The sequence below is a fragment of the Bradysia coprophila genome, unplaced genomic scaffold (genome assembly GCF_014529535.1).
Source record: "Bradysia coprophila strain Holo2 unplaced genomic scaffold, BU_Bcop_v1 contig_747, whole genome shotgun sequence".
Taxonomy (NCBI): domain Eukaryota; kingdom Metazoa; phylum Arthropoda; class Insecta; order Diptera; family Sciaridae; genus Bradysia; species Bradysia coprophila.
Genome location: NW_023503986.1, coordinates 18,939 through 36,228, shown reverse-complemented (window position 1 = coordinate 36,228; position 17,290 = coordinate 18,939). Strand labels below are relative to the sequence as shown.

The 17,290-nt window shown below is 34.1% G+C and overlaps 2 protein-coding genes across 2 annotated transcripts; both read left to right on the top strand.

Moving 5' to 3' along the window:
• Positions 1–2,153: 2,153 nt before the first annotated feature.
• LOC119084520 (myocardin-like) lies at positions 2,154–6,197 on the top strand. Its single transcript, XM_037194533.1, has 2 exons — positions 2,154–3,935; positions 4,128–6,197. Exons 1-2 carry the CDS (start codon positions 2,351–2,353, stop codon positions 5,612–5,614), a joined length of 3,072 nt encoding a protein of 1,023 aa, XP_037050428.1. The 5' UTR covers positions 2,154–2,350; the 3' UTR covers positions 5,615–6,197.
• Positions 6,198–15,062: 8,865 nt separating this feature from the next.
• On the top strand, positions 15,063–16,130 carry LOC119084521. The gene is made up of 4 exons (XM_037194534.1): positions 15,063–15,295; positions 15,367–15,568; positions 15,644–15,742; positions 15,820–16,130. Exons 1-4 carry the CDS (start codon positions 15,155–15,157, stop codon positions 16,128–16,130), a joined length of 753 nt encoding a protein of 250 aa, XP_037050429.1. The 5' UTR covers positions 15,063–15,154.
• Positions 16,131–17,290: the final 1,160 nt, after the last annotated feature.

The following is a 17,290-nucleotide window of genomic DNA, read 5'->3' as shown; positions in this document are numbered from 1 at the left end:
TGCATATGGATCTTTCATAATAATTCAAGAATCATAATTTCAAATGTCTAAAAATCCATTAGTAGTTCTACCGAGTAGAATTTACTCGTACACAAACATCACTTTCAGTTTAGTTAGTGTGAAAATTCCATATATTCAACATGTTTTAAGAGTTAGTTCGCATTTTCCCAATGTAGATCTATAGCCATGGTGTAAATAATTTTCAACAAGTCTTTTTATGCGCATTTTTCCTTTAAATAAAATTTGAAAATCTACCAACTTTTATATAAGTATATCGGAATCGTATGCGTCATTAAAATATTTTTGTTTTTTCATTTCGATCTCGTATAAACAAAATTTATGTAATCGTACGGCTGGAACAGATGCGTTTCGTAATTTTTATCCAAACCAATTTTCCGTTTTTGGCTTATTTCGCATGTTAAATAAATAGACGAATTTAATTTTAGGAAAATATTATTTAATTGACTTTTGCTTGGATAAGAAAAACTCAGTTACGCATACATTTGTTTTGCAATTACATTGAATAGATTAAGATGTAACAGAAATTTCAGATTTACAACTGTACCGCCAGTACAAATACACATTTATCTTCATTAAAATGTCAGCAACTGCATCTTCATATTTTTAATTTATTTATCTCCAGTATATTCGCCTAAGGGAAATTTCAACCTGGATGGGGAATGTCGTCAGAATACTAAAAATTATCTGAGACAGATATTTTCTTCTTCTTGTCCTTTTACGTATGGCAAAAGCATATCCGATTTCTTGTTCTTGTTGGTTTGTCAAAATGTGAGATATTCGTGTAACAAAATTAGTTTGTACCGAGGGCGCATAAGATTGAAGTGTAAACATAATTTCTCGGTTCACATTTAAATTGCATAGTACTTGCATGGAATAACGATGAATAAATTTACCTTTTTATTCTACTTAATCCAATAGAATTTAAAACTTTGCAAGTCAATGCTGTTAGTGTATTCATTTATCATCCCGTAATGTTTCTTTCAACCTGCAAACTTAATATAGAATTTGTCTTAAAGTACTAGATGTTTAAATTTAGTACATCAAAGTATGTTAAATACATATATTCAACTGATGGTCGAAATTTGAAAATGTATTGAAAAGGAGAAGGTTTCTACTCTCATACAGTTATGATATCCAACAATTTAAATCCAATTCATTCCACATATGATATCAATGTTACCATACAAACACATACGTACGTATCGTAATGTTGCACTTATGTTGGTAACGTATGTTAAAAATTGGATTGAAATTCTGGTCATTCGTTCCCCGTAGCTCGTAAATTAGTTCTGTTTAGTGTAGGAGTGTAAAGCGTATTTACATAGTATAGACTTTTGTAAGCGCCGCTACGAAGAATAAGAACAAGAACAATATAAACTTGCGTTAGTACGACCTGTTTACAGCAAGATTGGGTATCATCTTTAAGTTGGCTGCATCAACGCTTAAAACGCTCTGCAAATACCTTATATTTTAAGGGCATATCTGAAATAAGCCTCATAATTCGAACCTTTGTTGACAGTATAAAAGTCCCCACCGTATTTTTCCAATTGACTACTAAATAAAATTAAGTGCTTCTGATTGATAAATTCATGATGGTAACGTATCTACGATGTTATAGGAGCTTTTTTATTAGAGAATATGAAAATTTCAAAGAGCTTACGCATCTTCTTTCAACGTAATTCCATTGAGTTCTTCTTATACTTTTTCTATTCCACTTTGATTAACATTTTTGTTTTGCCAATATTTCGGTTGAATGTATTCTCGAATTTATTATTCAAGCTCTCGGTAAAATAACGTTGACGCTTTTGTCAGTACACAAGAAACAACTTTAAAGATTTAAATTGTCGAAGGAAAAATTCAGTTCGAAATGTTCGTTGGAAATTCGTCAATATAATGCCTTGTTGATTGTGTTATTTGCAATTTACTTTTGTCACAGAAACACGAGAGATTCGTTGCTTTATTTAAATTGGAGTTTCATGTTTTGTCTGTGGATTCATAGACAATTTATTGGTAAATATATATACAAATTACGAGAGTCTCAGAGGGCTTATTTATCATGCAATTTTCTTAATTATATTCGAATTGAATGCCAATTCTTTTGATTTGAAAACGCATCCAAACATAATTTAATTCTTTACTTTGTTTTCCTTCAGCTCTCAAAACGTCGCCAGCTCTGCATGAGCAAAGAAAGCAGTTAGAAAGAGCTAAAACCGGAGATCTTCTTCGGGCCAAAATTCAACAACGTCCTGATCGCCAGGAATTAGAACGTCGACATATTCTTGAACACGATGAAAGCCACGTCGATCCTAGTCTGGCTGAAAAGCAAAGAATGCTGAAGAAAGCTAGATTAGCCGATCAACTAAATTCACAAATATCTCATCGACCTGGTCCTTTAGAACTGATAAAGAAGAATATTTTACACACAGAAGAGCCAATAGAAAGAATTGTGAAAGAAGGTTTGGTTTCATTCAAAGCAACTAGTGAGGGATTATTAAGTCGTCCGCAACAACCACATGGTTACATAAATTTTGAGGACGATTCGCAAAGTTCTGAGGGTGATCAACGAACGAGTCCGCAAAGAAGTGATGTAATCGAAGCAGCTGCTGCATCGGCGGGCATTGTTACTGTGGCACTAACAATTCCAACCAGCGGTGGACAAGTTGTTGTCAAATCAGCTCCAATGCTTCAGCAGAAATTCCAATCAGCTATCATCACTACTCCATACGTCCCTCCACCACCACCACCGCCTCCAGTACCTATCAAATCGGAACCCATTCAAATTAAATCCGAAACCTCAAACCTATTTGCCGAATTATGTCAATCAGTTGTTGGTAATTCCAATTTGCTTCCACTTGTTCCCAGTCCAGTATCATTAAGTTCCACAACATCAACGCTGAGTCCATTGTCTTCAGTTTCATCACCGCCATCTCAGTTCACATGCCGTCCTATGCAGTCTTCCTCGCAGAGCCAGAAATCGGACGCTCCTGGAAAAGACAAGAACCGAAAGAAGTGCAAGACCAAACCAGTTGCCAAGTCCAGGCCTATTAAATTTCATGAATATAAAGGACCACCAAGCGCACAAAAGCCTAGCTCATCTTCAAGTAGCGTTAACGAAGAAACTTCCTATCAATTATTGCTCAAACAACAAACGTTTCTGCTTGAATATCTGGAAGGACTTCATAAAAATTCGTCAATGACTCCAGCGAATCAGAAAATAATGCAAGCTGAACTCAATGCACTTCAACAAAATAGTTATCTTCAGCAACCACTCCCATCACCCGCTCCTTCTGTTAGCTCATCAATTCCTGCTAGTCCAGCTCCGAGTTACAATGAATCCATCAGCTCCGAGATAAGCAAGTTGGAAAAGATGAAAGTTTCTGACTTGAAGCTGTTATTGAAAAAAAGAAATTTGCCTGTGTCGGGTCCGAAGCCTCAACTAATCGAAAGACTGCGACCACATTTACTCATGGAGCCAGGAGATACATCCACCAATGAGTCGATATCAGGCGAAACTTGTGATATGGATGCCATGAATTCTCCTCATCAGTCACTGTCACCCGAATCCGAACATGAGAGCATGGATGTTCAACAGATTGATTCTCCATGTCCGGTTGGCAGACAAACACCGCAATTCAAAAATGATGATTTGTTACGTGAACAACAACGTAAAATTGATGAGTTACAGAGAAAGCTTCGTGAAAGTCAGGAAGAGCTGCTGCAGATGCGTCAAATTCATCCAATTCCGGCTGTACCCAGTGAAAATATTGTTCCGCCGAAGCCCGAAGTGATAAATCAAAAGATGGTATTCAAGCAGCAGTTGGAGGCCAAAATTCAGAAAGAGAAGTTACAGCAATTAGAGAATCAACAGAGGCTTCAAAGAGAACACTTGGCTTTTCAACAAGCAAAGAACCAAGGTAAGATTGTATTTCCTTTTATTTTAACTACTGCCTGCTTAAGGACTTAGAATGAACAACCCAATACATATTACCCATTTTGCAAACTTTAATTTACTCAAAAAATACAATAGCAAAAACAATTGCCCTAACAAAAAGATAAAATTCAGCTACTAAGTAACTAAATTGATTTTTCTTTTCATTATTATTCAGGCAATATCATCATTCGCAATCAAAATTCTCCAGTTCTCATAGCACCTAAAGAAGAGAAGCCACCTATTCAGCTTGCATTTAACAATAATCCTCCAACAGTTCAATTGGCCAATAAAAAGAACGTAGAAATCGTTTGGAATGGGGAACCAACCCTTTTTCTGGTTAACATACCCGACAACAAGCGTATCATAAATGCTGTGCAACAAAAACCCATGCCTGGAATTTTGGTTCCAATATCAGCTCCGATATCATCTTCCATAGCAACGCTATCCGGTCCAGTTCCACCTCCACCACCTCCTCTTCCACCGACTGACTTAACTGTAAATCGTATTGCACTCTCTCAACCACTACAGCAGACATCTCCACCGCCACTCCAACGGCAAACTACAGACAAAACACTTCCACAGTACGAAGAGGCTGCCAAACAGTTAGCGGCCAATAACAAAACAGGAAAAAATCACATTAAATCACAAGTTATGACTGACGTTCTCGAAATTTTAATAAAAAATGGAGAACTACCAGAAACTGCTGTATTCGATCCAGCAACACCCACAACACCAGGAACAAATATCAATTTGACTCAGAGTATGATTTATCAGCCGTCAAAATTGACAATTAGCTCAGGACCACCTAAACTGACAATGATACGAGGCGTTCCAGCTTCTAGCAACATTGAAAATGTGGAAATGATGTCACCCATGCAACCGGATTGTGAGAACTCTGTCAGCAGTTTCGATTTGTTCATGGAGCGTCAACAACAAGAAAAACGTGACCAAGACGCTGCTAAGCAAGAACTTATGCAGCAACAACAGTCGTTACATCATCAAAAAAGTGAGCAGCAAAATAATGTATCGAGTCTGAATCAACAAATGGACTCGCAACAATCACCTAGCCGTCATCCAATTGTCACCAATGGACACCAATCAAATGTAAAACATTTCGATGATTTGGAGTTAATGGATATCATAGGTATGGATATAGGTGATGACCAGTATCAACTAAATCCAGTTAAAAATTCTCTGATAAATGGAAATGGAAGTGGAATTATATCGAAAACGCATCGACGTGATATGAATCCTAGCTTACAACCATCTCTAAATGAACTGATAATGGAGCAGCAGCAACAACAACAACAACAACAATCAACTAGTTTTAACAATAACTTCAATTTCGATGGCTGCAACAACAACAATAATTTCCACTCAATTCCGATGGACATCGAAGACTTCGAAAATTCTCTTTCCCATTTCGATTTCAGTTCAATAGGCGTATCGGACGAACAAATCAATACACCGCCACATCCATTCTCCCAGTTGCAACAACAAAACCAACAGCAGACATCCATTGGTAACAGCGTTGATGTGGATTCGTACGATCCGAATTTATCAATAAACAATGACAATTATCTGGACTTCTTCAACATTGACGACTTTAAAATGGGTAGCGACAATACGCTCTCCTTCGGTGAAGTTGATTTTCCCGTATAACAAACAATGTGTTGTTTTTAATGACTGACAATTGGGTGATGATGGCGTTAATGTTGAAGATTTAATTGAATTTACCAGTAGAATTTTACAATTGCGCTGGACAGATAAAAATGCACATAGTGATAAATTGATTAAAAACAATAAACTGTACTGAGGATCATTCGTAGATTTCGTAATAATTTTGGATAGATGCCATGATGTCAAAGTGTGCCTTTTAATTCGTTTAGAAGAATTAGAGAAGTAAAGGAAATTTGGTGGAAAGAGGACTGTTAAGGACTCAAACACAAGTGATGTAGTCGATAAAACAATTCGGAAAAAAGTGTTATAATTTGATGAAGAACATTATGAGAGAATACGATGAAAGTAAATAATTTGTTGGAAAGAAAATTGCACAATTTGCCATATCCTCCACAGAAACAATTTATCGAAAAATGAATGTGTGTAAAATCATCATCATCATCACCACCACGTGATTAAGGTATCGTATACATAATATGATAATTTATATAAAAATGTTTTTTTTTCTTTGTTAAAATAGAAAAATGGATAAATCCGATATAAATCATTTCCTTTAGTTCATAAATATTTTGAAATTTTTTGTTATCCATTACAACAAAGAAAATGCCGAAATGCTTCCATACATAGATTGTATTTAGTAGTGAAGTACTTAACAAGTTTTTTTTATTATTTAAGTATTTAACCTATTTTCGTCTTGTTATTATTGACCTTTTGTAGACGGCGTTGTCACCCTTCGCTTAAAAAAATACAGTCCGAATGTCTCTGTGTGATAGGGCAATCTTTTAAAACGTTTCTTGTAAGACTTTGAGGTCTAGAAGTGGCATAACGAGGACAATGTTTATCATAGCCGAACACACATCGCTTAAAATTATTGTCAAAATGAACCAATGAGCCAGGAACGAAATCTTTTGTATTTTATTTTTTATTTTCAATCAATGCCACTCTTCATTTGAGCAAAAAATTGTTCTACAGCATGTCTCTAAAAATGTACCGTTTATTTTATATCACTCCTCAAAGTCTAGTCTTACAAAATGAAAATCTTTGAACTTTCAACATTTTCTATTTTTTATCGATATAAAATATGAATCCGAGCAAAAGAATTTTCTACCCAAAACGTTTTGATTTTTTATATCTTACAGAAAAGACAATTGTCTGCAGATGTAGAATAACTTTTTGTGCTTTTTAAATACTGTATTTTACCTTTTTCGAAAATATATGACTGCAATAAGGACCACGAATGTGTTAGCTTTCAACAGAAATAGATTCGTTTATTGTAGCAGTTATAATTTTTATTCAGTCTTTCTAAAGCTAACATATTCGTGGTCGCTATTGCGGTCGTACATTTTCAAAAGGGATTCTGATGAAAAGATATCTTCAAAAATGAAATACGATACACACAAATATAGGCTACAATATTAGGTAAGCATCAGTGCCTCTTAAGATCAGGTTATGGCCTTGAGTCAAGTCGAATTTTTCAGCTTTTTCACTTCTTTTGCACAACAGGCCTTCCAATAATTTTTTTCATCTGGGCGGAGTGAATACCCCTATTCACGACACGTACGGATGAAAAATTGTGTACAGGGAGAAATAGGAAATTAAAACTCGAGCTAATTGCGGAACTTTCTATTTTCTCTCCTTGGTAAACCAATAACCGTTGTTTAAATTTCATTCGTAGTATTAAGAATAAGTCATACGTTTCAAACTATTGCCTTATTAAGGACTTACGTTCATACTAAGTTTTCGATCCTTAATAAATTACAGCAAAATGTGCAGTCTGTGAAGTAAACAGATTTTCTATTTGAGAAGTTTGAGCGAATTTTTATCAACTGAACGATGCAGTGTTTATACATCGTGACCGTCTATGAAACGTTAATAATTACACTCTTATTGTTTAAACATAAAAATACAATTTTAGTTGCGTTAATTTAAATAAATTTTCTTTTGATTTAAATGAAATAGAACAATAAACTAACCTATTATGAATAGAACTAAAAAATAAATAAAATAAATTTTGTTGTGTGCTTGAAACATAAACAATCAGTGATATTATTAAAATAATAAAAAAAAATTTAGCTAACAAAATAATAAAATTAATTAACAAATTGACAAGTAGAACGATTTTAAATCAAATAAAAAATATTATTAAAAATAATATGAACCAGTGATTCCTTGCAATGATTTGCAAAAAAAAAATATTTTTTAGTTTAATCCATCCGAACTATATGTGACTTACAAAATCTATAGAAAATCCACCTCTACCACCACTTCAAATTTAATTCACCGTAAACTTCTTCCGACAAAATTGTTTTCACGAAAAAGTATTTTGATTTCTCCCTACATGTATTTCAATGGTATTCGAAAAGGGAATCGGCGAGAACAACATTATTATTTGTACCATTTATCTTCAAGACTTTCAGATCCTTCACTCGCACCTGACGACTTTCATTTTACTGTCTCGTGTTGTTTTCTCACACAGTTAAATAAACGATAAAGAGATTACGACCTTCCAATCTTAAAGAGAAAGATTTATGCAATTTTGTAACGCATGTAGTTCGTAAATAGTGTGCTGAATCAGAGCACCTTTGAAGCAAGCACTAGAACAGAACTTGATAATATTTTTGATTTTTCTTAATAAAATCGGATGGAATAAATGTCTTGAGACTTGAGTGTATTATTATCAACTACAGTGGCGATTAGATCTCTAGTCGGAAATTCTGTTCTAGTGCCTGCTTTTATATTGCTTAGGCTGAATACATTTCCAGCATATAATTTATAATAATTGTCAAAGTGGGCATTACAATAAAATAAATATTCTAAAATCATAGGCCAAAATAATCTACGAAAAAGAAACTCTCTCAAAACTCAATACTCAAAAAATTTAAAAAAAATAACTTCTGCGAGATTAAGATTACCGAAATCATTATAAAAAAAATACGAAAAAATCGACCTAATTACAATTGACGACGTGAAGCTTCACCAAACTCGTCCGAAAGCTTTGATCAAACAATTTACTTGCAACATCACAACGGAAAATTAAACATAATGTAACACAGAGTTTGACATTCCAAAAATTATTTTTCGAAACTTCTGGTTTTGTGTGTTCCTTACATCGGTAAATATATTGAATCGGAAGATGTAAATTTCTAACTAACTAGAAATTAGTCAAAATACCCCAAACTAACCAATACTTGAGATTGTTGAATAATTGGATTTCAATTTAACTCTATAGTAAACTCACTGAAATAAATTGCGTTGTAGTTTAAAAAAAAGAATTGAATGAAACAATTGAATTAACAGTAAATTTAAGGAGTCGTTGAATAGAATATGCGGGACCATTGAACGATTGGGACCAAAAATATATTTACAATTTAATAAGCTTACAGGAACACCATAATTTGCGTTATTTTCATTGTTACGTGCAAGTAAATATGGATAAAATCAAAGCCATTGAAACGTTTGTGTCGCTATTAAAAACTACCGAAAGGATTCGATCATTTCGCAATAAAATATGTCACATATCTTTATTATCATTCGGAATAAAAAAATGTTTAGATACATTTCCGATGTTTTTTTTTTCTTTCTTTCAAATTTAATTTTAAAAAAGTAACAAAAACTAATAGGAAACAAACACACAGTTAAAACTTAAAAGGATTAAAATAATATAAAATGTAAGAACCGTTTTTGTGTTAAGTATATACATTAGAGTTTGTATACCGTTTCATCATTTTGTGTTTTAATCACACTTCACCACTATCACAATGATAGAACTTATTTTAAAAAAAGAATAATAATTTATTTATCATTTTTCGTTTTATTTTTTTGGCGTTTTATTTTTCTTTTACTTTTGGAATAGTGTAATGTTAAGTGCAGAGTTTGTAAATATGTCAAATAATATTAGAATTAATTTTAAAATAAAGAAAAATAAAAATTTAAAAGTTGGTTTTGTTTAATAATCTCGTCTCAAAGCAGAATACAAAGTTCGAAACACATACGTTTGTTTACGCTCTAAGTTCCGGGAAATGAATTTTAAAGCTCGATATTTTTAAAAACTTGCTCACAGCATTTCCCGGAAAATAAATTAGGTTTTGACACCGTTAGTAATTGCTTGGATCCTTACTTGCCCTTGTGTGATCACAGTCTTTACATTCGACTTGGACTGCAAAGAGCCTATTATTGGTAAATTTATTATTTGATTATAAACATAACAGAACAAACAGATTTCACCTGTACAAATGCTCTTACTATTAAAACTCAAATTGCACAGACTTTCTCTTTAGAAATATCTCAAAGCTTGAACATCAAAATCGTTAACAATAAAGGACTCAAATATGAAAGAAAAATGTAACGCCGAAAAGACGGCACGAAGGAATTGAACAAACAAACCAGAAAGTTCCAAACAAGAACGCAATCGAGTAATCAACTCAAATGGAACAATCAAGTTAATTTTCCGGAGAAAAAAATACGAACACAAGCGTAACGAGGACTTACGCACATGTCTGTTTTGAACTTCTACATATCGAATCCGAAAGTCTAATTTCGAATCGCTAAATTACTTCTGGAAGTTTAAAATTTCGTAAAAGCTAAGTGCATGAATTTTATTTTTTTAAGGTCGAAAACACACCAACAATTTCGTTGCTGAGAAATGCAATTATGCTGCGTTTTTCATTGTACTTCGATTTAAAGCGTATCTTAAACAATGGAAATCGCTGCATAAATGTCGATCTCAGAAAAGCGAAATAGTTAGTGTGTTTTCAGCCTAAAAGTAAAATTGTACAGTTTGACATTTGACAATGAAAAGTCACATAGTAATGTCAGACTGGTTAACAGGAAGTAGGGAATTGTAAGCAACACACAACCAGTGGATACAACATCCTTTCGTGGTAACAGAAAAGGTAAGTTAGCTCATCTGTTACCGGCAGAAGCGACGGATATAAATAAGAAAGGCTAGTGGGTGATCATGTAGAAAGATTCATGTTGAAACTACTGAGGTAATAGATTTAGCAACATATAACTGTCGCAAATACTTTGATCAAAAGATGTAACAGAAACTGTTCAAAGATAAAAACGAGCCATCAGAACAGTCGGAGCGTTTGCTGCGACTGAGCCCCGTACAAACCCGTATATCTATTGCGTACGTGACCCTAGTGCGTCTGTCACCCTACTTTGACCGTAAGCCTATGCGCCGGTTAAAGTAGTTAAAGTAAAATTATTATGTAATGTGTACATCATAGAAATTGCGCATAGCGCAATTACGAAGCCCCGTACGACGTTCCTTTCAAATAAAACAAAAATTTCAAATAGCCCTAAAATTTTAATTTCTTGAGTATAAATACACATAGGGCCTAGTATCGGCCTCAGTCCGAGGATCCAAATTTAATTTTTTTCAACTACATTCTATTCGGCCTTTGATTACCTTCCAAATGAAACAAAAAATACGGAAAACGGATGAAATTTGCTCGAGTTATATGTAAAATACACATAGGGCCCTAGTAGCGGCCTTAGTCCGAGGACCCAAATTTAATTTTTTTTCAACAACATTCTATTCGGTGTTCGATTATCTTTCAAATGAAACAAAAATTACGAAAAACGGATGAAATTTACTCGAGTTCAATGTAAAATACACATAGGGCCCTAGTAGGGGCCTTAGTCTAAGGACCCAAATTTAATTTTTTTCAACAACATTCTATTCGGCCTTTGATTACCTTCCAAATGAAACAAAAATTACGAAAAACGGATGAAATTTGCTCGAGTTATATGTAAAATACACATAGGGCCCTATTAGCGGCCTTAGTCCAAGGACCCAAATTTTTTTTTTTTCAACAACATTCTATTCGGTGTTCGATTATCTTTCAAATGAAACAAAAATTACGAAAAACGGATGAAATTTACTCGAGTTGTATGTAAAATACGCATAGGGCCCTAGTAGCGGCCTTAGTCCGAGGACCCAAATTTAATTTTTTTTTCAACAACATTCTATTCGGCTTTTGATTACCTTCCAAATAACACAAAAATTACGAAAAGCGAATGAAATTTACTTGAGTTCTATGTAAAATACACATAGGGCCCTAGTAGCGGCCTTAGTCCGAGGACCCAAATTTAATTTTTTTTTCAACAACATTCTATTCGGCTTTTGATTACCTTCCAAATAACACAAGAATTACGAAAAACGAATGAAATTTACTTGAGTTCTATGTAAAATACACATAGGGCCCTAGTAGCTTTTCACTTCTAAGGCCCTAACTCACGGTCCACTCACCCGATTTTAAAAAACTTTTTTTTCCTGGATTGGAATTGACAATACCTATCATTTGCCGTGTCATTTACATTTCCATCGTTTATTTTGCCATAAATATCACCAAAAGACCTTAAATCACTTAAGTGGCCCTAACTCACGAAGGGCCGACCCGAATATGCCCATCTTCGAACTTAGCCTCACTATTTTGACTATCTTTCAGGGAAAAAAAAAATTTTGAAATCGGATTTGATTTACTCAAGATATCGACGTGACGGACAGACGGACAGACGGACAGACGGACAGACGGACAGACGGACAGACGGACAGACGGACAGACGGACAGACGGCCCAAATTTTTATTGCGGATTCGTCATCTATGAACATAGGCAAACACTTTGCCCTTACCCTCTGCTTCGAATTCCATCAATTACACACGGCATCGTAATCCTATAAGCCCCTTCGTACTTCGTACGGGGCTAAAAAACTTGCTGCTCGACAATTCAGAGTCATAAGTCTATCACAGAAATTATATTTAAAGTCGAATTGGTACATGTTTTGAAATTCTACAAATCGTCTACTGAATAATAAAAATGATAAATTGAATAACAACGAATGATTTCATTCACTTCGAACAATCAATCAAAATTTTTTGAAAATAAATGGCTCAATTACCATACTTATATTTGAAATTTTTGTTTGTTATTCAGTTCTTGAAAAATGGTTATTTTCAAATTGGACAAATACTGCAACTGACATTAAAGCTCAGGAAATTCATATGAAAGCTAATTTTTATTCGCATGTCATTAGTCCGATGAGCTCGGATTTTTGTGGTCTGATTATATTGCAAAGAAATCAAGTAAAATATTTCGCGTTATTTTCTTGAAATGACTTGATCAAAAGAAGTTAAGTATATAGTCTGTGAAAGGTTAAATTGTTCGTGTCGAGGTTAACGTCTAGTCATTTTTGTTTCCATACGATGAATGCGCCAGAGTTTTTTTTTTAATTATTATTATTATTATTCTATACATAAAATTCTACATAGAATATACCTAACCCACTTCAAGCAAAAGTGATCATATCCAACAGTGCACTATTTTGTATGAAACTGTTTTTTACAGTGTTTTACATTCGTTTCAGTACCATATTTAGCGTACCACTCGTGCTTGAAGTGCGTTGATATACCACATTTTTTACTACTTCATATTTATATTTGATTAATTCTATATCTTCTAAACCATCTATGCAAGTATCATATTCCTTGAAGCCTAAAAATAACCATTCAGCTTATGTGTTTCCATTTACCGAAGTTTCAAATAGGTTTCATTTGACCCACAGCATTTTGTTACACGTTGAATAAAACAAAAATTATCATTTTTTGAACGAAAATATATGTTATAAGAAAACGAAACTTTTCGTTCAATCGATTCACCTTCCTGTACTGAACATCCAATTTTAGCGGATACCTGTAACTCTATTCCGTACCTATCGATAACCAAAAGAATATTCTCATTCAATTTCAATCATTGTATACATGACCGAGCCACAGAAAAATATTAAATTGATTTATATTTTCGGATGAAAACGAAGCAGGTATCAACTTATTGTCGAAGGAAAAAGTTTTTTTTTCATTATTCTTTCATTCGTTCGTTTGCCCTGCTATAGAGAATATTTATATGATAATATCGGATAAATTTCTCATTTTTTGGGTGGGTATTGTAGTGAACAAAAAGCTTTACTGAGTAATGCTTGAATGATCGCTGGTGAAATGAGTTTGGTACGAAGATCTCGAGTAAATGACACAAGACATTTTATAGCTTTGGGGAAGCAAAACATACTCTCTGCGAACGTTTTATCTCGAGGGGTGACTATATTTGAGATTTGGAAATTCAAAACTTTATTTGGTGGGCAGCAACGGAGAGTGAAATTGAGAATATTTTTATGATTGTTGTAAGCGTTCGTATGTATTAAAAATGAATGAAGCATCAATAATTTTCTTGAGTGTATACTGTATTGTTCATACTGGAAAATTAGCAGTTGAAAGAAGCTACAGTTGATGAATTTACCTGTTCAAATAAAACCTTTATTCTACAAAGGTGGCATTTTACTTGTAGCAAGAAGAAAATACCAATCAAAGAAGAAAATATTAAAACTAATTCATCTGATTGGCCTCACATCACATAATTTATAGGTATGTGTAAGTGTATAGTAGTCAACTTTTCCGATTAACTTTTTTGATAAAATAAAAGCAGCAAATCTTCACTCGGCTACAATTTAAAATCTTCCGATTAGTTTCGTAAGTTTTTCAACAACAAAAACATCGGTTACCTAGAGATCAATAGTCACACACACGGTTCGCAATGATCACAATTGCTGATACTTCTATTCATTTAAGATTTTTTCAAGTTCATAGGAAAATTTAAAAAATAGCGACTAAGCAGTAGCGGCGAAAATTGTTTCATGATTCATGTGAAAAACCATTATCAATTTGATTCGACATTCAATTGGCTCAATTATTGGTTTTTTCAACGTTTTTGCGTTTTTTTTTATCGAATGTGTACGTTTATCACGTAGAGAAATCGAAATTTGTAAGTTTATCCACTGTTTCGTAGTATTTATAAATTTTGCAATGAACTTGGGGCAATCATAAACTATGAATATAATAAGTTGTTATATCAACTGCAAAATATTATTGATTTGAGCATAGTGCAGCAAGGGAAACAATTGGAACGAGTCAGTGTGGTATTAGAACTATTGTGTACGAGTGTTTATAAGGTTGGTGATATTGAAAAGATTATTGTTTTATTCATGTCGATGAGTTGATTTTTTTTCCATCAGTTGTCCTACTGAATAAGTGACGTGCTATTATTTGATTTGCTGTTTTACATTTTGTGTCAATGGTCGAAGAGCATCGCTTGTTTATAGTTAGCACAAGATTTAATCCAATTCATAAGGGACTATAATATGAAACTGCGAATAGCTGCAAACGTTGTCTTTAGTGCAACAAATAAATGAACACGTGAAGAGAGTCTTAACCATCACAGAACTTTATAAATTGTCGCTATATGCAAAGTCTTTATTTGTTACCTTTCCTGCCAACGATTAGAAAGTTCTCCTACGGTGCGAGTGCGAGTAAAGAAATTTCTACTCTGTTGAATGGATCATTTCACCAAATTTAAATGCAAACTTATTAACAGTGCACTTGTCGAATCAGCAAAAAGTTAGTGAACTTTGTCTTTCGATTTTCTTTTTAGTTCGATTAAATAATTTCGAAGTTTTGTCATCGGGAAATGAGGAGTATTACCGTTGTTGTGTCTTGGCTTTTATTTGGCCTTACAACAAAAACAATTTGCCAATTGTACACCGACGACGTTTCCGATGGTAGATGTACGCTCAATCCTGTAGTTAAGAACTTCACATCGTGCCTTAATGTAAGTGCGCTGAAATATGTGGAAGTATTTGCTAGAAATGCAGTCATTTACTGTAAAAAACGTTGTTGCAGCTGGCCATACCCCAAGTGTTTACCGTTAATTACGCCAGTAATTCGCTGTATAGAAACTATGCTGAATCGTTCCTTGGGCGACCCGCAAACGATCAAGCTGAATTGGACGCTCAGTGTTTTACATTCGCTATCGAAGGACTAATTCTAATTCAAGAAGGTTACGACAAGGCGAACATTCGCTCGGTAATTCCAACTGAATTAGGTAAAATTAGTTGAACGATGCAAATTTTCCGGGTCAATTAGTTTTTGTAAAATTGGTTCACTATATTTATAATAGATCCAACAGCTCCCTTGCTCACCGATCCACTTGGTCTTGGAAAATTCAAAATTGAAACAACATTTGCACAATCACCAGGATCGACTGTCAAAAATCAATGTAATTTCGATCATCATCATCATAATTCCATCATTTAAATTTATCTGCAATTTCAAATCTTCGTTCCATTCTTACAGATGTGACAATCGATCAAGCAGTTTGGTGTGACACAAAGCATGTTCTCTTAGTTAGATGCGTCAATGAAACCCGACAGGATTGGAAGTTGGCTAGTATTGGCAATCCAGAACAATGGGTAAAACCGATAGTTCTGGATGTTATTGAAAGCCTTGGGATGTCGAGGGAGAACGCTATTGATTATACAGGTGAAAATGGTGGGCCTAGTTGCCCAGTTGCTCCTGATCTTGTTACTTATAAATTACGAGCTGCAAAGAGAATTGGTATACCTCTTCCTTTCGATTTCGGAAAGCATTTTCAGTGGCTGAAATAAACTCGACAAATCAACATGCACATTTTAATGTATTTGAAGGCTCTTTAGTGTAGGAACTGACAAATTTTTATTTTGTAAGAAATGGTGATGTTCCTTTCAACGCTTTGTTTTTTCTTTACGGAGCATATATGAAAGAGTCCTTCGCTATCATTGCGAACATATATTGTGGCCGGAACTTTACTATCGGCTCAACGTTCATCAGCCGGATTCGTGGATATTTTCGTTTTACTTTCCCCGTCTTACGCGCAGCTTTCGTTCCCTTATCTTCTTCACGCCCTGCATGCAAATCGATGCGAAATGTGTTCCGGAAATTTTGGCTGGTGTTGACGTCCTTCACCCGCGCTTCGTCTTGATTGGACTGAGCACTTTGCTAACAATAATAAACTGGCCAATGACGAAATTTTGGTTGCTTTAATATGTAACAGACGGCATGCATACCAGTATTATTATCGGGTCTATTACTTCCATCGATAAAAGTATTTTATATCTGTTGATTTCAAATCTTGTACTTCAATTTTTTAACATGTATTTTACTGCATAAGGGTAAAATTACCCAGATCGTGTCATTATTTTTGTCGTCGTTATCAATAACGTGTGCGACAGGTTAATCGCTAAGTTGCTAACCAATTGTTCGATTGGTACGCTGAAAATTCTGGTTGATTACATTTCCACCGATGCGATGTGAAACTTTGGTGCGATTTTTGGTCTTCCGGTTTGAACTTGTTGTATTTCCTATTTGAATTCAGATTTGCTGAATAAATATTTAACATAAATTGTTGTTATATCTGCCGTTATCAAGATAACTACACGGCTACCATAAAGGTATTAAAAGTTCATTGCAAGACGAATTCGAAAGAGCCTAACTTCCACCACATTTACTCTTTCTTCTCACAGAATAAGAATCATCCCTTGGGCAATTGCGAATTTTTATGATAACTTGAAGGTAAGAAATATTCAACCATAACAATTTAGAAGATTAGAGAAAAAAGGAAACTGGATCATTCTAGGATATGGCTGTGAAAAACTTTACACATTTTAACCATGTTCTTTATATATTTTATATTATCGTTTCCCTTATACACCTATTTTCATATGATTTAATGTGCGCTAAGATTTCTTTTATATTTGTTTAAAGCGAAACGGAGAGACTTGCTACGGCT

Coding starts and splice junctions, on each gene's coding strand:
- LOC119084520 (XM_037194533.1), top strand. CDS start 2,351: ATGCTGAAGAAAGCTAGATTAGCCGATCAACTAAATTCACAAATATCT. Junction 3,936..4,127: donor TCAACAAGCAAAGAACCAAG/GTAAGATTGTAT, acceptor ATTATTATTCAG/GCAATATCATCATTCGCAAT.
- LOC119084521 (XM_037194534.1), top strand. CDS start 15,155: ATGAGGAGTATTACCGTTGTTGTGTCTTGGCTTTTATTTGGCCTTACA. Junction 15,569..15,643: donor GGTAATTCCAACTGAATTAG/GTAAAATTAGTT, acceptor TATTTATAATAG/ATCCAACAGCTCCCTTGCTC. Junction 15,743..15,819: donor ATCGACTGTCAAAAATCAAT/GTAATTTCGATC, acceptor CCATTCTTACAG/ATGTGACAATCGATCAAGCA.